This window comes from Microtus oregoni, unplaced genomic scaffold, assembly GCF_018167655.1.
Source record: "Microtus oregoni isolate MIOR12 unplaced genomic scaffold, Mior012 000016F_ref0000370, whole genome shotgun sequence".
Lineage (NCBI taxonomy): Eukaryota > Metazoa > Chordata > Mammalia > Rodentia > Cricetidae > Microtus > Microtus oregoni.
In genome coordinates this window covers 24,515,681-24,540,597 of record NW_024543075.1, presented here as the reverse complement: position 1 = coordinate 24,540,597, position 24,917 = coordinate 24,515,681, and the positions used below count along the sequence as shown (strand labels likewise).

General features: G+C 40.5%; 1 protein-coding gene across 1 annotated transcript in view; it reads left to right on the top strand.

The window, feature by feature from the left end:
- Positions 1–24,917, top strand: part of LOC121457683 (phospholipid-transporting ATPase ABCA3-like) — an 80,798-nt gene that overhangs the window by 19,039 nt on the left and 36,842 nt on the right. The window contains 8 exon segments of the mRNA XM_041666605.1: positions 203–381; positions 5,533–5,667; positions 8,902–9,031; positions 19,693–19,847; positions 20,496–20,651; positions 20,939–21,116; positions 21,119–21,148; positions 24,452–24,602. Coding sequence (XP_041522539.1) covers positions 203–381; positions 5,533–5,667; positions 8,902–9,031; positions 19,693–19,847; positions 20,496–20,651; positions 20,939–21,116; positions 21,119–21,148; positions 24,452–24,602 — 1,114 coding nt within the window.

Genomic DNA, 24,917 nt, shown 5'->3' with positions numbered 1-24,917 from the left:
TGTTTGGGTACAGTGAGAAACAGTTCCGTGATTACTTTCTTATGCAGATATCCTCTTGGAATCCTGAATTCTAATGCTAAAAAGGTAATGGACTCACATAGAAACCTCTAGAAAGCACCAACACTTCACTCAGTTATGATACAGATGAAGAACTTCTTTAGTCCTTCTGGCATCTAATTGAATGTCTCATGCTTTGTCTTAGAAACTGGAATGAAATGGAGTAACATATTCTCACCAGCGGATACAGACAGCTTTTTATTTGCCTATGTGCTAGGAATGCTCTTAGTTGATGCTTTCCTATATGGCCTTGTGGCCTGGTATACAGAAGCTGTCTTCCCAGGAGAGTTCGGTGTGCCCAAGCCATGGAACTTTTTCATGACGGTGAGTCTTGGTTCCTGTTGTTCATAGATGAATCTTTGTGAATTTGTTTTAAACATCTTGAAAGAAGAACACTAGTCCGTTTTATACTATTACAGTAGAGTAGGTGGGAGAACCATCCTTATCTATGTTCCTGCCATACTAATCCACTATTGTTTTCCTAATACAGACTGAGACCTCATACATACATGCATAGACGATGTAGGTAAGATCTTGGAGTCCTAAATTATTATTGCAGATATCTATAATTATATATAAGGAAATATAACCCACAGGTAAGAGCTGGAAAAAAACAAATTGTGAGTAATGAGTCCACACATTTGCAGAAATGTATTTCAAAAAGGCTGTGCACTCTTTTTTGGGGGGAGGGGGTCAACACAAGGTTTCTCTGTTTAGCTTTGGAGCCTGTCCTGGAACTAGCTCTGTAGACCAGGCTGGCTTTGAACTCACAGAGATCTGCCGGCCTCTGCCTCCTGAATGCTGGGATTAAAGGCGTGCGCCACCACCACCGAACTGAGGCTATGCATTCTTAAGCAAGGTACAAGCACTGAGACTCTGGACAATAACACAGAGGAGTTGAACCACACCTGGATCCTCATTGCCTTCTCTTGTCTAGATTCCTTACAGTCAGAGCTCCAGGAAGTAGTATGAAAAATCTTTGGCACACATGTTGCTCAGAGAAGATGTGATAATAATATAACACTCTCTGTGTGGTGTCAGTTGGCAGTAGTTACCTTACCCCCCTCAAATAATTATTTGTTTTTTTAGATTATAATTTAATTGCATCTCTCCTGTCCTTTTCCTCTCTCCACACTCTTCTCTGCACCCCTCCCTATTCTCCTTCAAATTCATGACCTCTTTGTAAAAAGACTAATTGTTATTGCATGTTGTTATTGCATGTGTATATGTATACACACACACACACACACACACACACACACATATATATATATATATATATATATATATATATATATATATATATATAAAGCTTGTTCAGTCCATATAATGTTACCTGTATATAAATTTTCAGGGCTGACCTCTTAAAGCTGAATAACCAATTGATATGCTTTTACAGCTCTCCCGTGCTCTGCTTTCCTCGGTTGCCTAATGTTCTTTGTGTAGGTCTGAGGTCTCATGAGCTCCCCTCTTTCCAGATTGGCATGTTCCTTGTTCAGCTCACTTTCGGGCCGTCATGTTGATGACTCTATGCATGTAGCTCCTGATATTACTGGGAGACAAAAATCACGGCAAGTTCTCTGATCCTCTTAGAATCTTTCCATAATGTCCTCCAAGCCTCGGGTGTGGGAATGTGTTGTAGATGTATCCTTTGGGACTAGGCTCCACAACTCTGTTTGATTAGTTGTGCTTTTCTGTTATGTTTTCCATCTGCTGCAAAGAGAGATTTCTTTACTGAGGAGTGCAGGCTACACATATCTGTGGGTTTAAAGGCAAATGTTTGTAGATTGTTGTTAGCAATTACACTGGTTTAGGAAAGTAGTGGCTGTAGATTCTCCTCTAATAACCATAGCGTCACTAACACTGAGTAGCTAGCTAGGTTTCCAGAACAAGGTGTGGTCTCCTTCTTCTTGCGCTAGTCATAAGTCCAAGAGAGTTGTTGGTTACTGCTAAGGTATGTATGCCAATACTACACTACATTGGGGTTATCAGGCCAGGCTGGCCATTGGTTTGACTTACAAACTGGATGGGACTGTTGGTTGTCTCCCTCCTTTGGAAACGTGCATCGTGCTTTCTGGTGCCATGAAAGCTGGTTGTCACAGAGGGAGCAGGCACGTCAGTTCCAGCTGAGGGGACTCTGGGCACTGCTTCTGAAATGCATGGTGTCTCCAGCAGTAAGGATTTGCTTTCTACCTCTGGGAGATATCCACGGGTAAGAGCAATAAGCTGTATGTTTGGGGAGACTCTTGGACAGCCCTGGCTAACAACTCAAAAGACGGTTTCTCATATCTGGTATTTAGAATTTTTTGTAAGTGATCTTTCACTTTTGAAAAAGAACCAGTAGCCCAGATGAGAAAATTTCACTAAACCTATACATGTATATTTATATATGGAGTTATGTGTATTGTGGATTTTGTTTTTGGCAAATAATTTATTACTCATGACTCTTTTTCAGACATCCTTATTATTATTTAACCCAGCCCCCTCTTTCTTTTATATTTACTTCCCTTCCATAAAGTGCCCATCATTTTCCCATCTGCCCTGTATGATCATTTGTATCCTACTATCCCCCTTTATGCTCCTCCCACCTTGTGTAGGTATCTCCAGCTCCCTCCCTTCAAAGCCCCCTCTTTCCCCATTTCCCTGATAAGATCACTTGTATCCTGCTATTCCTCTCTCTATTGCTCCACAAACCCCCTGTGCTGAAAGTTGTTCTGTTTTACTTTCCTGGTTTCTGTAGTTATTACAGACTACGTTATGTGTTTATATCTGGAGATTTGGAACCAGGAGCCTCCAACAAAAGAAAGCATGGGATTTGGGGTCTAGGTTACCTCACTCCATCTGATCTTCCCTAAGTTCATCCATTTGTCTGCAGAGTCATGGTGTAATTCATTACAGCTGAATGGTATTCTATGGTGCACCACATTCTCACTGTCATTTAGGTTGTTTCCCTCTCCTACCTGTTGTGAACATTTAGGTTGTTTCCCTCTCCTACCTGTTGTGAACAGAGTAGCTATGACCAGGGCTAAGCAAGTATCTTCAGAGTAGGACGTTGGGTCTTTGGGCATATGCCAAGGACTGGTATAGCTGTATCATATGGAAGATTTATTTTTAGCTTTTTGAGGATTCTGCACACGGCTGTAGCAGTTGGAAATTGCACCAACAGTGAACGAGGTTTCCCTTTCCACTTGCATTTATCCCATAGATCTTCATTTCAATTTAATTGCAGGAAGTTTTTTTATTTTTCTGTTTTTTTTTCTATTAATCCCCATTCATCATTTAGTAATGAGTTGTTTAATGTCCTTGAGTTTGTGTATTTACTAGAGGATTTTGTCATCAATTTTAAGTTTTATTGGATTGTGGTCTGATAGGATATGAAGAACAATCTCTATCATTTTGAATTTAAAAATATTTGTTTTGTGTTCCAGAATGTGGCCTGTTTTTGGAAAGCTTCCATGTGCTGCAGAGTTGAATTCTTTGGTGTTTGAATAGAGAGTAACTACAGTTATCTGTTAAGTCCCTTTGATGTGTACTGTCAATTAGTGTGATTTTTCTGTTTATTTTTATCCAGATGATCTTCATATTGGAAAAAGTGAGATATCAAAATCACCTTATATTGATTGATTAGTGTTAATCTATGTCTTTAAATCCAATGACAGATTTTTTTAATGAAATTGGACACACTGAGTTTGGTGCAAATATGTCAGAAAATAATGTCTTCTTGCTTAGCTGTTCCCTTGATTAGAGTGAAATGCCATTTTCAAAATCTTTTTTAATTAGTTCTAATTTAAAGTCTATATTTTTGTATATTAGGATAGTGGTAACTGCTTGCTTGTTGGTCCTCTTCCACTGGGTTACATTTGTCCTTTTACTTTAAGATGTTTCTTATAGGCATCAGATAGCTGGATTTTGTTCTTGATTCAGTCAGTCTGTGTCTTTTGATTGTGGAACTGAGGTCATTGATATTTAAAGTTATTACTGAAATTTGTGTGTTAATTGTGGTCATTGTGTTGTTGATTTTTGGTTTTGTTTGTATTCTCAGTGGCCCTTGTGTTTTAATAATTATGGCTTCATATGTCTTTTCATAGTCTCTCTGCCATGTTCATTTTTCTCTTCAGCCCAAAATATTGCTTCCTATGTCTTCCTTGGTTTTGGTTTGTTGGATATAATTCTTTTCAGGATGCTTATGTTATTGATAGTTTTTCTTTTTCCCTCAAACATGGTTTTGCAGCATATATTATTTTACATTGACTGTCATAGTCTTTCACGACTTGGGATACCTTGCTCTGGGCTCTTCTGGCTTTCAAAGTTTCCACTGAGAAACCAGCTGTTATTCTGATTGGTATTCCTTTATATGTGACTGGATTATTTTCCTCTTGCAACTTTCAATAGTTTTCTTTGTTATATATACTCAATGTTTTAACTATGATATGCCATGGAGATTTTCTTTTCTTGTCTATTTGGTGTTCTGTGTGCTTCTTGTATCTGTCTGGGTGTGTCTTCGCGTAGTTTGGGGAAGTTTTCTATTTTCTTGTAAAGGATCTGGTCTATGCCATTGACTTAAAATTCTTCTCCTCCATCTATTCCTATGATGTGAAGCTTTGGCCTTTGCATGGTGTCCCACATTTCCCAAGTGTTTCTTTCCATATTTTTTTTGTTAAATTTTCTTGTTCCTTGCTCATCTTGTCTTGATCCCCTATTTTACCTTTGATATCTGATGTTCTGTCTTCTGCTGACTCATTCTACTTGCAAAGCTTTCCTTTTAGTTCTGCATTTGTTATGGACACAATAGGCTGGGGAAGATGAGAGAATGTGGGAGTGGGTTGGACTAGAGTTTGGGAATGTATTGGAATTAAAGTCAGGTGGACAGAGGGGACAGTCCTGGCATACATGGTGTGTTTCCTGCTCCAAGCCAGACCGTGAGGGTAGGTGTGTCTGAGTGGAAAGGTTGGATATTATGTGAGAGCACCCTGTGGTTTTTTGGCTAGGCGGAGAAGATTCTGACTTAAGCCTAAGCCACTTTGCAGAGAGGCAATGGAAGGCCAGACTAGGCTGGTGCACTGGTGTGAGAACCCGGCTAAATCCTGTGGGGTTGAGGAAAAGGTGTGGATGAGGACACCATGGGTACTCTCCAGGCTAGATTCTGGCAGAAGCCGAGAAGGTGGCTACATCCAGGAGGTGTTGGACTAGCAGTGGTATGGAATGTGGGACCCTGTGGAGGGTCTTGAGGTCCCATACTGCACAGGTGTGTCTGCCCAGAGTAGGACTGGGCACTTGCTATGGACCCAGGATAACTCTGGTGGGTTAAGCAAAAAGTAAGAATCTATTGCTTACCAGGCTAGAGCCTGGAGGAGGACGTGGGGAGTCTAGAGCTAGCTTGCTCTGAGATCTGCTCTTGAGAACTGTATGCACCCCACCTCAGTGTAGTGTTCCCTTTTCCATGCCACCAGTTACATCAGTTCTATTTCTTCTTAGCGTTCTTACTGGTTTGGAGAAACACCTAAAATGAAGCCCGAAATCACCCAACTTCATGAGGCAATTCAAAGCAAGTATTTTGAAGCAGAACCAGTTGATCTGAGGGCAGGCGTCCAGATCAAACACCTGCACAAGGTATTCTTCCACTACCTCCCTTCCCGGTGAAGCTAGAACCTGACTGTGCTCACGGTGAACCTTCAGTGTAAGAAATACCCCAATACTAACCAAAGGTCAAAGGTCATAGCCGCTGTGTTTACTTCCCCAGAGAAAGATAAAAATGTTATCTGTACAACACTTAATAGTTGATCCTCCTACTAGAAGATAGCTTCCCTATGGCCTGTGTCATGTAGTCTGTCTGTGCTGCTGTAGGAGACAGCCATGATAAGCTAAATATGAACAGACCACCCAAAGGAAGTTCTTTACTTCCAACCATTATCACCTGCCAGAGTAGGACTCAGCCATCGATAAGTTGAACAGAGGCCTGAGTCTCAGTAGTTTACCCTGAAGCAATACCTGGTTGTAGGAAGAACCACAAACTAAGATTACCAGAGCACCATTCAAAAACAGACCATCCCAAGGAAATGCCTAACATTATAGCCATTGTAGATAGGATCACCTGCCATCACACTCACCAGGACACCCCTAGACAAATGTCAGCCAATTAGGGGTCCTGAACCTTAGAAACCCCTCACCCCCACCTTTACTACTATAAAAACCCAACTCTAACTGAGCTCAGGGCTCTCCGATTATTTCAATACGTTGGACACACGAAGAGACCAAGTTTGCAAACTTGTATAAAATAAAGGCTCTTTGCTTTTACATACAGATCTAGGTCTCCTTGTTGGATTTTGGGAAAGCTGGGGGATCTGGGCATAACGCTGCCATTTTAAAGTGTAGCTAATGGAGCTTTGTGACTTAAATGGGTAAACATTAATTTTCATTTGCTAGTGTTTCCCATTCATCTTGCGATCTCTTTTGCCTGGTATTGGGGGAGGGGGAGGTGACACTTGGATATTCAGTCTTGGTGGGTTTTCTGATCTCTTTTGCCTGGGTGGTGTTGTATGGGGGGAGGTGACACACTTGTATCTGTCAGTCTTGGTGGGTTTTCTGTAGATGTACAGCTCAGAGAACTCATGTTATCTGGGATTTCCTTCTCTCTCAAGGGTCTGCCTAAACTCAAGGACTGAGCCCCTAACTCTACAGCCTGAACTCAGGAGGGTGGAGAGTGTTTATTCTCTCAGAAACCTTTCCCAGCTTCCTTATATTACAAGAAGTCTCTATTTTGCTTTTATCTACCTAGGTGCAAAATTCAGGTTTTCCCCAGTCTTCTCCAGAATGCCAAACATTTCAATAAACTTTTTTGTGAACATTAATAACCTGTAAAGCCAGAGGCCACTGACTCAAGGAGCACACAGGCTGTGACTATTTCCCCAACTCTACTTACCCGAGCCTCCCACAGTTTTCTTTACTCGCCCCGCCTTTTGCCCCCAAGAATTTCTCTAATATATCCATAGAGCATTCCATCCTTCCCCACACCTCTCCTGCACTTGCATATCCAGGATCATGACAATATTCAGAAGAACTAAAGGTCTTGGATTGTATCCTATTCATTCATTCATTCATTCATTCATTCTTGCTCCTGGAGATCCAGCAGTAAAAAACTCAGAAAAAGTCCACACTCTCAAGGAGCTTGCTTTCTAGTGTAAGTGAAAGCATTTTAGCAATTAAACTAATTAATTAATTATAATCCATGCTAGTGCCATTGGAGAAATAAAAACTAATAATGATGTAATAAATTAAAAATAGAGTTCATCAGATTGTTCATGGAAGCCTCTCTGGAAACCTGGCATTGTGGACGCTGACTGCCCGACCCAACGGTCATCTCTGTTGAAAAAACCTCCTCCGCCCAGACTAGGTGCAACTCTCCAGGACTTCTATCAGTGGCTGCTTGAAGTGGAGGCATGATGGCTCAGCTGTCCTCCAGCTCGGCTCTACATTGCCCTCTACAGCTTGGAATTGGTACTGGAGAGATTTGCACATCCTTTAACTATGTGGTTGAGATTCAGTGGCTGGAAGAAATAGATGTTAGTGGACCAACTCACAGACATTGCAGCGACTATAGGACAATCCAGAGTCTGTTTGCTTGGTTTGCTGATTAGGCAGTCAGGAGCTCTAGTCTGAATACAAGAACTTAAGACACTTTCCTTAGCCTAAATCTTCTCTAGGGAGACTACTTGGGAGAAACCCTCCCACCATTTGGTGAAACCTGCCACAGCATAGTAGTTTCGGTCACACAGAGCTGCCTGTCCTCATGATCAGTGGGGTGTACCAGAATGCCTGCTTTAATTCCGGATGCAAGGCTTGATTCCCAGGTTGTCCAGTTCTGTGTTCCTTGAGTGGTTTACAACTCAGCTGTTGTTTTAAAAAATAACCAAAATCTCCTTAAAGGTTCTCATGGCATCCGTATCCCTGCACATCTGAGCCATCTTTCCTGAGAGTCCCTATCATTCCTTAGACTTCAGGCTGCTTTCACCTTGCTGATGAATTTGAAGACAAATTATGGTTTGGGAAATTATTTAGCTTCTACTTGTTGCTAGAACCAGAAATGATGCTCTTTCTGGCTGTCAGCCCTCTGAGCAGAAACTCTGCTCACCTGTATGAAAGGCATTTGAGGAGCAGCCGTGGTGGCTTCCATTTGGCCTTTCTTCCAAGATTCGGTGTGTGTATGTGTGTGTGTGCACGCACGCACGCACACATGCACACATGCACACATGGATGCTCATGTGAATATAATCACATGCCATGGCTTACATGTAGAGGTCAGAAGACAGCTGTGTATGTCAGTCCTAGCCCCTACCTTCTTTGAGACAGGATCTTGTTGATTTTTGACTGTACGTGAGAGATAAGATGGCCTACTAGCTTCCAAGTATTCTCCTGTTTCTGTCTCCCATGTCCCTGTTGGAGGATTGTTATCAAGGATGTATCTGGCTTTATGTGTGTTCTGCGGATTTGAACTCAGATCATTATCTTTGTACAGCAAGTGCTTTTGCCCACTGAGCCATTTCCTCTGTCCCCAAAATAAAGACCGACTCAGATTGTGGCATTGCCAGCTTCAGGGTAGTGATTAAAATTACAAAGAAATGGATGGGGTTGTTTGTGTAAATATTGTACACCTATTGTGAAATTCTAAAACTCACATTGTATCTTCAAATAGATTTTCCCTCTCTGCCATTCCTCCTTTTTACACTGTTCTTCCCCATAAGATTAATGCATAGCCTTATTTTTACATAAAGAGTTGCTGTGTTTACTTGTAATTCTAAATTGCTTATGAAGGCTACATAGTTAACATGTATGGGCTTCCCCCAACAGGTATTCCAAGAGGGTAACACCACCAAGATAGCTATTAAGGACTTGACTTTGAACTTGTACGAGGGACAGATCACAGTTCTTCTAGGACACAATGGAGCAGGAAAGTCTACTACTCTTTCCATCCTCTCGGGTAGGTGTTCAGCTCTGTCGAGACGGTGTCCTTACCCAGACACTGGGGATAAAGCAATGAAACTAACATGATATTGTATAATAGTCCACTTCATTTTCATGTTTGTAAGTAATATAAACATTTAAAAGTTGGTGTTCTTGGGGGAGACATTACATGATGACTAAAGAGCATGAAGGAGACAGATGTTTCTTAGCATGTATGTGTCTAGGAAGAGTACCGAAATCCTCAAAGCACAAATGGAAAGACCTGAAAGGCAGCAGTCACATTTGCACTTAGAGACTTCAGCGCCACTCCTCCAGCCAGTGATGGAGCCAGCAGACAGGACAGCGGCAGGGATGCTGAGGACTTAATCTCCAGGCTCCAGTTCACATTTGTGGAAAGCTGCAGCCCGACAACAGCTAAGCACACGATGTTTACAGCCCCCGTAAACACTGGTAAATCAGATCCCAGGCTGCTCAGGCAAAGAAGTAAGAGCTAAGGAATGTGAGATATTCAGGCATGAAGAAAATAATTCTAGACTGAAACTTGGGTTTTTAAGAACCCAAGAGTACCAAACATGGTCAAACCATCAGGATGTAGAAGAAATAACACAAACATTTTTGTATATACATTTTCCTTCTGAGTCTATAAAATCTTAAATAAAAACAATATTCAACTTCTGGTCCATTAGGCCAACCCCATATTGAGTGCCCCACTGACTCTGACACAGCTGGAAAAACAGCAAAAGACAAAGCCATTTGAGGGGTCTGCAAACTTAGAAAACAAAAAATCAAGATCACTGGCAGGAGTCCTGCTAGGGTCAGAACAATCCCTGAACACTTACTTTAAACACACCGCCGCCCCCCTCCATGAGACTGCCAAGCAGAGCACCCCCCAGGTTACTGTGGCAACGGCCAGAAGATCAGTCCATAACTAATTGAGCCTAACTACCAAGCATAATCCCCAACGGACCAGGAAAACTTAACTGAGAAAAGAGACAACCCAAGAAAGCCAGATGAAAACCACAAAGAGCTACTTGCCAGAGTAACACCCAACACTCCACATTGCAGGAGAAAGGGAATTTACTGGAATCCTCCAGCTAAGTCAGAAATTAAATACACAAAGAGACAATAGCCTGGTGAGGATTAAGGGCATCAGTATTTCAAGTCACTACAGAGTCTGTGTTTGTGTGCAGTGGCTAGAAGCCAGCATCCTGATTCACTTTGCCACCTTATTTATTTATATATTTTGAGGTGGTTTCTCACTGAAACCAGAGCTCATCCTTTCAACTATTATGGCTGGTCTGGGAGCCTCAGGGATGACTTTGTCCCTGCCCCAGCCCCTATACCTGTTCTACCCTTCACCACCTTTTGGTGCTGGAATTATAGGTTATACTGCCATACCTGGGTTTCGTGTGAGTACTAGGAATCCAAACTCAGGGCTTCATGCTTGTATACCTTACTAACTAACCCATTTACCCAGAACTAGAAATCTTAAAAAAGAAAGAAGGAGGAGGAAGACCAGTAGGAGGGAGGGGTAGAGGAGGAGAAAGAACAGAGGGAGGAGAACCAGAAGAAGGAGGGGCCAGGGGAGGAGCAGGAGAGAGGAAATGAAGGAGGGAGAGCCAAGTGTGACTTCTAGAAGAAGTACAGGTCCCAAGTAAAAAGTGCATTATTAAAAATTAACAATTGAACTGGCAGAAGAGTCAGTGAATTTGAAGAAATATTGATAGATATGACATGAATAACACAAAAATAAAGATTAACAGCATCAGAGAAATACAGGCATTTTTTTGTTGTTGTTGTTTTTTTTTTTTTTTTTGATTTTTCGAGACAGGGTTTCTCCGTAGCTTTTGGTTCCTGTCCTGGAACTAGCTCTTGTAGACCAGGCTGGCCTCGAACTCACAGAGATCCGCCTGCCTCTGCCTCCCGAGTGCTGGGAAATACAGGCATTTTTGTGTACCAAATGTATGTTATTATCAGTGTCAGATGGGGAAGAAAAGTAGTCTAGAAATAAAAGTTGAAAAATTGCCAAACTCATTGAAAATATCAAATGGCTTGTTCAAGAAATCGACAAATCTTCAATAAGACAAACTGAAGTCTATACCCAGCATGTCATGTTAAATTCTGAAAAGCAAAGACAGAGATGTTGAACACGCCAAGCATGTCACTCGTCACTTGCAACACAGCCCCTGTGAAGCTAAGAGGTGACTTTTTATCAGACACAACACAGGCCAGAGGTGAGCAAGGCAACACATTTAAACTGGTAAAAGAAACCGAAATGAGCATCACTATTACCACCATGGTAATGAATTGTAAGAAAGGGAGAAATGAAAAGGGTGGTGTTATCTTAGTTATCTTAGTTAGGGTTTCTGTTGTTGTGAGGAGAAACTCTTGTAAAGGAAACATTTAACTGGGCCTGCCATACAGGTTCAGAGGTTTAGTCCATTACCCTCGTGGCAGGAAGCATGGTGGTGCACAGACTCATGGTGCTGGAGAAGGAGCCGAGAGTTCTACATTTGGATCTGCAGACAGCGGGGGAGGGGGGGGGGCGGGAGAAAGGGGGGAGGGAGGAAGAGAGAGACTGGGCTGAGCCTAGCCTGAACATTTTAACCCTAAAAAACAAAGCCACACATACTCCAACAAGGCCACACCTCCATAGTGCCTCTCCCTAGCAACCAAGCATTCAAATCTATGAGCCTATGGAAGCCATTCCTGTTCAAACCACATTTCACTCCCTGGCCCCCATAGGCTTATAGTCATATCATAATGCAAAAATGCACTCACTCCAACTTCAAAAGTCCCAATAGCCTATTACAGCCTCAACACTGTTTAAAAGTTCAAAGTCTCTTCTGAGAGTCTTGCAATCTCTTAACTGTAACCCCTTGGAAAACCAAAACAAAGAAGCAGATCATATAATTCCAACATACAATGGCACAAGATATACATTACCATTCCAAAGGGAAGATAGGGAGTGAGGAAATACTGGACCAACGCAAAACAACAACAACAAAACAGCTGGGCTCTTTTCAGCTTTGTTGCCTACAACACACTTCTTTCTCTTTGGCTGAGTCTACTCCCTGTTAGCAGCAATCCACAGTAGGTATCCCACAGCTCTAGCATATCCAACATTTTAGGGTTTCCAAGGCAACCCAGGCTTCATCTTCACACAATGACCTCTCTAAGCCTCCATGCCTGGGCACCCCTAGCATATTCCTGGACTTAGTGGCTTAGTTGTAGAGAAAGATTCCATTACTCCTTTCTTCTATCCTTGATTCTAAAGTCAGAACATGTGGCCAAAGTTGCCAAGTTCTGCTGTTTTCTGGGACTAGAACATGGCCCTCTCATTTAATTACATATTCACCAGCTTTCTGGTTTTTTTTTTTTTAAAAGTTTCCTTTACTGCTTAAGCTTGGCTGTCCTGGAACTGGGTTTGTAGACCTGGCTGGCTTCAAACTTAGACATCTGCTTGCCTCTGCCTCTGGAGTGCTGGGATTAAAGCTGTGTGCCACCACAAAGAGCCCTACATTTTTCTTTCATTCCCTTTCACAAGTTGGAAACCTAGCTGGGTGGGATCTTGCTAAGGTCATCACTCCCGTTATTCCATCTAACAACAGATTTTTCCTTTAATCTGCTTAGCTCCTTGAACACAGGATTTAGCTTCATCCCACTTCCTGGTGTCCCTTTGCTCCTTGAACTGTACTCTTTGTATTTATCCTTGCTCAACTTGCTCCTTTTCATTAAAGATCTTCATAAGAGTGAACACTAGTAATCACAGACAAAGTCAATACTAGGCTGTTGTGATTTTTTCCTCTGCCAAAGAAATTAGTCCAAAACTATTAATTTAGTCTCAAGCAGATTTTTTTGGACAAGGGTAGAAAGAAGCCCCACTCTTCACCAAAATATCACAAGACCATTCTCTAGGCCACATACTAATATTCTTCTCTTCTGAAACCTCTTATTCCAGGCCTCCACAGTTCAAATCATCCTCAGCACCACGGCCTTCCATGCTCCTATTAGTATGACCTGTTAGGCTCCACTTAAAGCATTCCACTGCTTTCCTAACCAAAGACGCAAAGTCCACATTCCTCTAAACAAAAACATGACTAGCTCCATCACAGCAATGCTCCAGTCCCTGGTACCATCTTCTGTCTTAGTTAAGGTTTCTGTTGAGATGAAGACACCATGACCATGGAAACTCTCTTAAAGGAAAACATTTAATTGTGGCTGCCTCACAGGTTCAGAGGTCCATTAATCATAACAGGAAGCACGATGGCGTATAGGCAGACATGCTGGAGAAAGAACCAAGAGTTTTACATCTGGACCAGCAGGCAGCAGAAACACAGAAAGAGGCACTGGGCCTGGTTTAAGCATTTGAAACCTTAAAGCCCACCCTCAGTGACACACTTCCTCCAACAAGGCCACACCTACTCCAATAAGGCCACACTTCCTAATAGTGCTAATCTTGGGTGACCAAGCATTCAAATCTATGAGCCTATGGAAGTCATTCCTATTTAAACTATCACAAGTGTTAAAGAAGAGGGGACATGTAACAATCTCTACTAATATATTTCTGTTTACTTAATAAAAAAATATACTACATCATAGCTGGTAACACATACAGATGCCATGTATAATCAATAGTATCAGAAGGAAGTGGGAGAGAGATATGCAGAGGTCACAATCATTCAGTTCTATGGAATTAAATTACTATAAGACTTAAAAAGCTCCAAAACAACTACAAAAATAAACAAAACCTTTTGACATCCAAGAGTGAGGGTGCATGACTGTGACCCAGTACTTCAGAGGTAGAGGCAGGTAGATGAGCAGTTCAAGGTCACCCTCACTACGTACCAAGTTCAAGGCTTCCAAGGCTACGTAAACCCTATTTCAAACAAACAAAGAGATGAGCAACAGCGAGAAAAAAAAAATAAAAGGAATAAAAATATTATGATAGAAATGTTTATTCAATGCAAAAGAAAGTACCAGTGGACGTAGAGGACGCAAGAACACAGGCACAAAAATCTAAAGAATGTAGCAGCTGGAAACTCAACTGCATCAATAGTTATATTAAATATGGATTATTTGCTTCAATCCAGGAGGCATCCAGGAGCAACAGCAATGGCCTGTGTTGTTTCAGATGTCTCTTAGACCCCCTGACAACAATGCTGGAGAAGATTTCTCATATCTGATTCTGGGTTTTTTTTTTATTATACAGTTTATGGCTCTTGTGGAAGCATATTATTACCCCAAGTGACATAACTACTTAAAATAAAGTGATATATAAACACATATATCATATGTATAATTTTAGACAAATACAAAATAATATGATTCCCTATGTCTTTCTCAAACATTCTTAGTGTTTTTTTCACATGCTCCTCTCTCCCCTTACACTTAAATACTTTATCCTCTTTTTCCAAATCTCCCCTTCATCGCACTTGTATCAGGCTCATCCATATCCTGGCACTTCTCCCCAACCCCTGATCCCTTTTCACTATCCTAGTTTCTATGGTTACTATAGGTTATATATTCACATTTGTCTTTCTGGGTTTGAATTATCTCACTCAGTATAATATTTTTGTTGAAGATACCACACACTTTAGACACAAGATTTGAAGACAGTGAACTGAAACAGGCCCATCAGCCTCCTCCTTGGGGACTAGATCTCATAGTTTCAGAAAGGGCTATGCAAGCTGTCAAAGGAGGAAAGCAATCAATAGCCCTACCAAATGTAAGTCATATGAACCATAACAATGGCCATCATGACAAGATATTCGAAGGGTGCAGTAGTGGCCCTTTATCTTGGGGGTAACCAACACTGTCTAGTTGAACGTATGGCCCGCACAACAGGAATTCTTGCCTAGTACAACAGACCTAGCCAACTACCTATGGCTGGAGAGGCCATGGACACTATAGGAGAACCTACTACTGCCATTTTCATAAACAAACAAAATTTCTAACTGTATCCTAAATGCTTATCCTTACACCACAGATAAGGGTGGCTTTCACTATTCACCAAAGAAGACTTTTTCTGCAACAGGTGGAGACTAGTACAGGATCCCACAACTGCAGAAAATGCATATAATACATGACTCAGAGGTGTCCAGCCCCAACTGATACACCTGTATCACAACCCTTACATGTAAGGCTCAGGGAAAATTGAGGGAAAGAGAGCAGAAAGATTGTTTAGAGCCAAAGGCCCAGGAAATCGGCTGTTTAAGGTCCCTGGACATGACAGGGAAAATGTATCCATGACCCTCAATGGATACCTGAACAAGACTCGCACAATGAGTTGGCATGCTAATGTAAACAGGGGAAATGAGACACGGTCCCATTCCTATACAAAAAGCTACAGGTGGTCAATAACTACTGAGAGATGGAAAGAAGAATTGATATATCAGTTGTCCAATACCAAGTGGTCAGTACTAGACACTTACATATGAACAAAAGCAAAACAGGCTTGGTAGATTATATATACATACACATATACATGTATATGTGTGTATGTTCATGTAATAGTAAAACACCATAAATTTGGTGTAGATGAGGGCTGTTCACTTGTTTCCTGGCTGCCCAGACTTGAATAATCACACAGAAACTATATTAATTACAACACTGTTTGGCTAATAGCTTATGCATATTTCTAGATAACTCTTACATCTTAATTAACCCATTTCTATTAATCTATGAATCATCATTAGGTTGTGGTCTACCAGTAAGGTTCTGGCTGGTGGCTCATGTCTTTCTTCTTTGGCAGCTTAATGGTGTCTCCTTGATTCTACTCTATATTTATATCTCTTTCAGCCTGACTATATTCTGCCTTGCCATAGGCTGATGTAGCTTCTTTATTAAGTAGTGGTAATAAAACATATTCAAATCATACAGAGGATAACCCCACATCATCTCCTCTTTTCTGTCCAAAAAAGGGAAGGTTTTAAACTTTAACATAGTAATATTACATATAACAAAACAAGTATCAAGCAAGATTTACAGTTATAATATTTCTTTATGAGTCTAAAGTTTCATATCTAATTTATCTTTTATCATAATTAAGGAAAACTATAACTGTCTTCAATTCATCAAAGACCCCAGAGGGATATAATATTACCTAAGAGAATAGGAAGTGCATTGTAAGAAGCTTCCAAAGTTGTAGAATTGACAGAGACATCTTGCTGCCTGACAGTCACCCAAAATTCTGTAACATTGGGGCATCCATCTTCAGCCTACAGGCCCATACTATCAGGCAGACTTTTCCATGAAGCAGGAAATTTGAAAGACTGTTTCACCTCTTTTGGCAGTTTGTCAGTCACTTTGTTTTGTGTCCTGCAGAATGTCTGGTAGACTCTTTCATGAAGCAGGCACTCTGAAGGATTGTCTCACCTTTAGGCAAGTTCAGCAGTCGTTTTTCTGTGGGTCCTGCATGTCCAGTTCATACAGCATACCATCAAGCAGTCCAGGCAAGAGCAGTTTCTTTCCGACATGGTTAACAAACTCCGTAAGGAGCCTCTTCGATGCCCATCATTCTCTTGAAATAGAATGGTGTTGCCAAAAGCAGATATGTCTCATTATCATGAAAAAGTCCTAAGTTCTTAAAACATTTTTAATGCCATATTACATAGGTCTTTAAAGTGTTAAAGATTATCTATCTAACTAAAATATATCTCTGTATATCTAAAAAACCTAACATGACTACATTATAGATGACTATCTAGTAATCTGTATTTCTTAATTATACATTACATTTTTAAATGAGTTTCCCAAACACATAATACCTTAAACAAGAGTAGAAATATACATATAACAAAATTGACCTTAAGTTTGTATCAATAAACCAAAATCCATACCAATTTATAGTACTCATTTCTATATCATATCCCCCTTTAAATAAAAACAAACATTCATAAACAATCATTTAGGGAATTTGGGTGTTGTTCTCTATACTACTTCCTGATGATTGGGGCACTGTTAATCATGTCTTTCATGGGGTATCTTGTGTGGTAGGTCCATCTCAACCAGTAGTCCTGAAGTTGTCATGGATGTTGGACCATTTGGGTCATTGCTTCAGGGGGTCTTGCTTGATCAAACCGTATTAGCTGGTAAGGAATCTACAGCTGTCTGTCCTTTGTGGAAACAAATGCAGAACCGCTTTTCCAAAGCAAGATATCCTTAGACTCGAATTTTGAAATCAAGATTTTATATATATATATATATATATATATATATATATATATATCAGCCTATACAATGAAATGTCTCTCTGTACTTAGTTTATTCACAGTCAAAAAATTGAAAGAAAACATAATAATATACATAATCCAGACTCTCTGTGTATTTTCCATCTTTATGTGGCTTATTTTTTTACTCTATTACTTTTTAATGTTTATTTATCTTTACTCCTTTAATCTACGACTATCTGTACTCTGTCTCTTTAAAGACTTTGTTTTATTTTTTAAAAACTATTTCTTTTCATAACTCTCTCTATATTTTTTCTTCTCTCTCCCAAGCCTATGTACATTTTTAAACACACTGTGACCTCTTCAGAGGTTTATGTCTGAATCTGTCTTTATTGCATATCCGTAATCATTTTCTGACCAGGAGTGCTTTTAAAATGATAAACAGCTTGTTTACAGTGGCCCTGGATGCTGACTCCGCCTCTCTTGGCCTTTCAGTATGGTGGAGGTATGTTTACAGCCAGTTCTGGGACTGCCAAATGGGAGTCACACTCACCACCTCAACTCTGGTAAGCCGTTGGCCCATGCTGCCACCAAGTAACTTGCAGCATGCTGCTCACAGACCCCATTCAAGTGCTGAACCTCCTAAAAGAGCCAGAGCTGTTAGTGCAACTAGCCCAAACCAGGAAACCTTATTAAAGACGCCTCACAGTTTTTGCTGCTACCACTGAGTCAGGAAGTCTTTTCTTAAAGGAATCGTGCTTCTTCTTGCTTCTAGCAAACAGAGCCCACCTAAGAAAATGCTGCTACCATGAAGCTGTGCTTAACTCTGTTTTGTTGTGTCTAGAATTCCTTTCCAAGTTCTCTCAGGTTTTATGTGAATGTAGCTGACCCACATTGCTGTGCCATTTTGTAGACAGAGACTGCTTGTTCATTTCCCGACTGCTCAGACTTGAATAATCACACAGAAACTGTGTTACTTACAACACTGCTTGACCTATTGTCTTGGGGTTCTTCTTAAGGAACTCTTATATCTTAAATGAACCCATTTCTATTAATCTGTGTTTCGGCGCAAGGTTGCGGCTTACTGGTAAGGATCCAGTATCTGTCTCCTTTAACAGCTACATGGCATCTCTCTGACTCTGCCTACTTTCTCTCTATGTCTCTGTTTAGATTTCCCACCTGACTTTATTCTGTCTTGTCATAAGCCCAAAGCAGCTTCTTTATTAACCAATGGTAATAAAACATATTCACAGCATACAGAGAGGAATCCCACATCAGTTTGGGAAAGGGATATTGAAGGAGTTGGAGGGGTGTAGAAGTAATGTATAAAATTACTTTAAAATTCATATTATTAGTCTATACATAAAAGATTATCAGATGGGATAAAATATTAAGCATCATCACTATAATATCTTTAGAAGACATAGGTTAAATTCTAAAATGTAAATACATTGACAGTAAAAAGACAGAAATTGTATTATGCAAATGGCAATGATAAGAAAGTTGGAGTGGAAATCCAAATGTCAGACAAAACAAATTTTAAACAAAATCTCACTAGAAGCACAGAAACATACTTTATAATTACTAAGCCCAGGAGCAAAATGCCCACGATAGGAGTGAGATGTCAAAAAATGGTAGTTTCATTTTAGAACAACTAAATTAGGCTAATGTGTTTAAAAAATGGAAGTTTCATTCTAGAAAAACTAAATTAGGCTAATGTGTTTAAAAAATGGAAGTTTCATTCTAGAACAACTAAATTAGGCTAATGTGTTTAATTTGAAAAGTTTGCAACAATCATGCAAAGGGATCAGACTCCAGGACAACATAGGCACTTTGTGACTGTGGTCACTCTGGATGTTTTCAAATAGAATTAATTAATAGGGAATCCAGCAAACCTGTAGCCCCAGCTACTTGGGAGACGAGGGTAGGAGGATTTCTTGAGGTCAAGCGTTCAACAGATCATTCTGAGCAACATAGGATCCTTTCTCAGAAAAGATTTGAGTAATTTAAAGTAATATTTTCCTTATTAAAATTAACCACTCATTACAGCTGCCTAAGACTGTACAACCATCTGAACCATTTTGAAATTATTTTAACTGATAGTATACTTTTTTATTCCAAGTAAAATTTAAGTTCTTCCAAGGTAGCAGTTTTATGGTGTGGGTTTTCTGATCTAAAAGGTGCCCAAATCTATTGCAGTGAGCAGACTGTACTATAAACAGTAACTGTTGACAAGTGACTGGTGGTGGCGCTGGGCTGTTCCTGTGTTACACTTCCATGCTTTGATCACCCCAAGTGATTTTCCCTTCTCCACTGAATGTTAAAAATCACAACATTCAGAAAAAAAATGCTGTAAACTATTTCTAATATGGTCTTCAAAGTGGCCAATGAAAACTTTTTGTGATCTACAGCATTAGTAAACAGTCCATGTGTAGATTTGCCTTCAGAGCCAATGAGCACGTTTCCTCGCCAAAACTCTTCTGTTTCGTCGTCTTCCTGATTCTAGGTCTCTATCCCCCAACCAGCGGAGAGGCCTTCATCCATGGATACGACATCTCACAGCACATGGCACAAATCAGGACATCCTTGGGCTTGTGTCCTCAGCAGAACCTCTTGTTTGATCACTTGACAGTATCAGAACACCTTTATTTCTACTGTGGGGTGAGCCAAGGATGTCTCTTTTCTCTCCTCATTCTGTTCAGGTAGATCACCAACTACGAATATTCTTATAAAGTTCAAGAAATGATTTTAATTTCCATCTAAACTTAAGACATGGAAAGGGGGCTATAGCACTCCAGAGCTGACATAAGGAAGGAGCTGCTGTGAAATATCTATGTGATTCAGCGGCTGGGAGGGCCAGAGCGTAAAGTTCCCTTTGGGACAGCGATACTCATGAACCCATAGCAACTGTGCTTGCCCGCACAAGACAGAGTCAGTTGACTCTCCAGTCCAGGCTGCAGAGGAACTCACAAAGCCTCACCTCTAGAAGAAGAGCTTTGGCAGTTGATTGCTGCTGAGACAGCTGTTATTGATTGGCAGCTGGTCGGTGGCTTGTGCTCCAGCAGCAGCTTCACATGGATCCTTAGACCGACGGCATAGATGGGACTCAGTGCGTTATGAAAGCCAGTGTGAGTTGGGAAGGAGACATGGCAGGGAGTGCTGAGGGAAGCCAGAAGAGGAGGCAGGGTTGATATGACCAAAATACATTATATAAACAAATGAAATTCTTAAAATCAGAAAATGATTTCTAAAAAAAAAATCTAAGACTAAACTTGAAAGTGCCATGCAAACTCTGCCTCCCTCTTTTAGGTAAAAGGAATACCTCAAAAGATGTGTCTTGAGGAAACTAGCAACATGCTGACAGCTTTTAACCTGCTGGAGAAACGTGACACATTTTCAAAGTCGCTGAGTGGCGGCATGAAGCGCAAACTCGCCATCATTATAGCACTGATGGGGGGCTCCAAGGTAAAGGGGACAAACTAAGTCTGCACCACAGCTAGTTTAAAAATCCAAGTGACACAAATCGAAAGCTGACTTTGAAAGAAGCTCAGATGGAATTCACATTGTCAACCTCATTGGTATAAAATGACCATGGGTTTGATTTTAGTACAGAAGTCCTAGTTTTATATAAACTTATTATCTATGCTCAGTTGGACATTTGGCTTAAAAGTCAAAATAAGAGCAAGCCCAGACCTGGTAGGACACTATGGGACCAGTGCATAGTTGTGTAGTCAGAATTGTTCTGTCTCTAGGTGGTGATACTTGATGAGCCAACATCTGGCATGGACCCGGCCTCAAGGAGGACCACCTGGGATCTCCTTCAAGCCTACAAACGGGACCGTACCATCCTGCTGACCACCCACTACATGGATGAAGCTGACGTGCTGGGTGACCGCATTGCTATCATGGTTCAGGGAACCTTGCGGTGCTGCAAGGTTCAGTCTTCCTGAAAAGACTATATGGTCCATTTCCTTTACTTATTCTTAGGATGATGTTGCTTTAATAACATGCTTTAACTTAATTCCCATTGGTTTTGTGTATATAGTCAAAACTTGGATGATGCCTCAAGTTTTGTTGCTGTTATAATCCAGCTGTAAGTCCTTTGACTAGTGTTCTATTTTCTATTTTCTTCAAAATGGTCTCCCACTCGTGTGTTTATTGTGTTGTCCAATGTTGACACTCATTTCTCTCACATGATTTCTAGATAAATATGATCTAATGCAATTGTCCATAGGTGAGATTATAGCTAGGTACAGAGGGATAGAAATAGAGATCAGAGACGGATAGATAGATGACTTTCTAATTTCCCTGGTGAAATTTTTTTTTGTGACGTAGCTCACTGGCTCTTTAAGTTCATGCTGTCTAATTCCCACACAGTTCTGAAGTTCTCAGCGTTTGTCTGTTGCTGATCTATATGTTGTCTGAGAAGACACTACGCTGTCTGTCTTTCAAAGTCCATACTTGTTTTGTAGCTCTGTGTTCTGTTCTGGATATGGTCCTGTGATTGAAGAAGAATGGCCTTCTGCCGTGTGAGAGTGCTCCCTCCTTCTGCTCTTTTGTCAACTTTCTCTTATTTCAGTGTGAAGACCTACGACATCGCTGTCTAGACACCCCTAGTGCCTGCAAATGCTCAGATTTTACGTACCTGGCATGCCTTAGTTTCTGGTCCACTTCTATTTGCTTTTGCCCTGGCTAGGCATTATCTTATGCTACTTAGAATATCCAGAACCTTTTGATTGGTTGCAAAAGCTTATGTGCTTTGTTATTGAATAGGCAGGCTTTTGTTGAGGAGATGTTCTGTGCTCTTTTCCAACATCCAGTCGGAACATTTTATGCATCATTATGGCCTGCCTTTTACCTTTGCTAATGTGTGTCTGGGGAACCACTCGCTAAATGTCTTTCAGTTTTATTGCACAAGCATGAGCCCCATGGAGTCTTCATTAAGCTTCCTGACTGATCGTCATGATTCTCCACTTTGGTTTAGTTATGTAAGCTCTAGTCTTTTGTGAGGTAACAAAGGACTTAAAGGTAAATCCAACCACATAGAGTTCCTCTTGGTATTTATATAGCCTGTCACTCAGCAAAGACTAACAGAGACACCCTTACGAGGTTTCTGGTTACTTCTTTTCATTTTTATTAGAGTGTATGCTTTATGTGTGCTGTGTGTGTGCTGGCATGCATGCTCATGTACTCATACGTAGAGTCCAGAGGAAGACATTGGGTATCTTCCTCTATTGCTCTCTGTCTTATTTCCCTGAGACAGGGTCTCTCATTGAACCAGAATTGCATCTCTCAGGATCTGCCTATCTTTTCTCTCCAACTCTAGGATTATAGGCAGGCATGCCATGCTGGATGTCTGTTAGTCCTAGGGATTCACTCAAGTTCTCACACAGGCACAGAAAGTGCCCTTGCCCACTAAACCATTTCCCCAGTCTGGTTTCAGGGTGACCTTGCTGTAGAGCCCTGCACTCAAATCATCTTCACAGCTTGTAGCTGGAGGCTGCTGGTACTCCCCTTTACTGCACCTCCAAGCCAAAGCGGTACAATCGCACATCTCATCTCACTGTCCTCTCCCAGGCGTGGCCCCCGCTGCCTCTTGTCTATAATCAAGGCTGTGCTTTCACATTTGCCCATTTCTTTCAAATGTTCGTGGTGGACGTTCTAGGACATGCTGACATTGCCAGGGTCATGAGCTAAACTCATCCTCATTTATTATGAATGTTTTCATTGCATATGTAATTTTTGTCTGACAGAATTTTGATAGATTTTTCAGGATGTAATTTTACAAGGACATTTTTAAATTTCCAATTATTTTCTGCTTTATGATAACTGCAATTTTCCACTTGTATTCTATTTTCTTACACTTCACTTTTTACATTCCCATTTGGGTGACTTTTAGTGATCTTTCTTTGAGGCTATTGATTCTTTCTTTTCCTCTTTCTACTCTGCTGCTGAGACTATTACTTGACTTCTTTATTTGTACTTTGCTGATGTTTTATTGGCTTTTTAAAAATAGCTTTCATCAGCCTGGAAAATTGACTCAATACCTTCTTTTTCTATTTCTAGTTTATTGGTTAATTATTTATCATGGTATTTTACAGCTTTTATCCTGTAATTTCTACATCTCTGCTTTTAACTTTCTATAATATATAGTATTACATTTACTATATATGCTTGCTAGCTTTTTTATAGGCATAGTTTATAATTTGTATGAACAAAATGACAGTAGAAACTAAAGCATGCAATATTTATCTCAAAGAAGCATATACCCTTATCTCTGTTAGGCCATGTTTATGATCAATAAAGTCAATAGACTGTGTATTTTGGCAATCCTATGATATGGTACAGCTTTGTTTGGATCCTGCTCATCATTATCTTCAAATGTTTTATGAAGGAAACAGAATGCACTGTTAAGAGGGCTTGAGACCTATATATAGACAGATGCTGCTCCCTTTAGGCAGTGGCCTCATCACAGGCCTTCTGACTCTGGCATATCATCCTTGATTTCCACATCCCTCCTCCATTAATTTCATCGGTACTCTGTGCTCACTTGCTGTCTTATACTCTCTCTCCTCTCCTTCTTTTCCTCCCTTCCCCTTCCTTTTTCAAAGGACTCTTGTCAGGTGATGGACTAGGCCCCTTCCCTTAATTCTGCTGTCCAAACCTAGGGTGCCAGAATGTCATTGCTAGGAGCACAAATCCTAGAGTTTCATGGAGGGACTTTATTCATACCCTATCCCACACCTAGCTATTGGAAGACCAGTGAAGAAGGAGAAGAAACAAGAGGAGACTAAGGTGGAAGAGATAGAGGAGAAAAGGAGGAAGTACAGGGTGGTGGGAAAGAGATGACGACAGAGTGTAAAGATAGAAGATTTTGAGAAGATTTCTCTGATGTGAAATGACTTTTATTCAATTTATATAGTTTCTGGTGTATAATATGGACCCAGGAGTTACCTATTTAATGAATCTTAGTCTTGATTTTTCTAATTTCAGCATCAGTAGAAAAAGAGGTCAGGTAACTTTTTAATGTTATCTCTGCTCTATCTGTCTTTATAATCTAGATCATTATTAATCCCTTATAGAGCTATTTATAATTATATCATTAATTATGATTATATTACACAATGCTGTGCCTCTTAGCGTTGTAGTCAAATAACTTGTGACATGCCCTATCTTGTTCTACTTTACACAAACCATAAAAAGCCTCATGAGAATATGGGAAGCATAAAACCACTCAATTTGGTCTTCTGAATGCATTTTCTCAGGTGTTGGATACCACATAGTCATGGTGAAGGAACCTCACTGTGACATAGATGAAATCTCAAAACTGATCCATTACTATGCATCAGCAGCCACTCTGTAAACTAATGTTGGAAATGAATTATCTTTTATTCTACCCCAAGAATATACTCACAGGTATGGATCTAGAAAATGCTAACCAGATGATTTTAAATAGTCAGAAATAATTGTTCCTTTTCCTTGTTTCTTCCTGCGCAGCCAATAGAGTTTATTTAAGGAAACAAAACTTCTGTGATTGCTGCCATTTGCACTGAAAAGAGACAAATGTTACCTGCTTATTCTAGCTTCCAAGTAACTGGTGATACTGAGCGTTTTGTTGTCCATGGAGTCAATGTGACTACTAGTACATGAAGGGAAGAAAAGTGAGAAGAGAGTGACAGGGTAGTGGAAAGTGCTTTGCTAGCACATACAAGGTTCTAAACTCAATCTCAG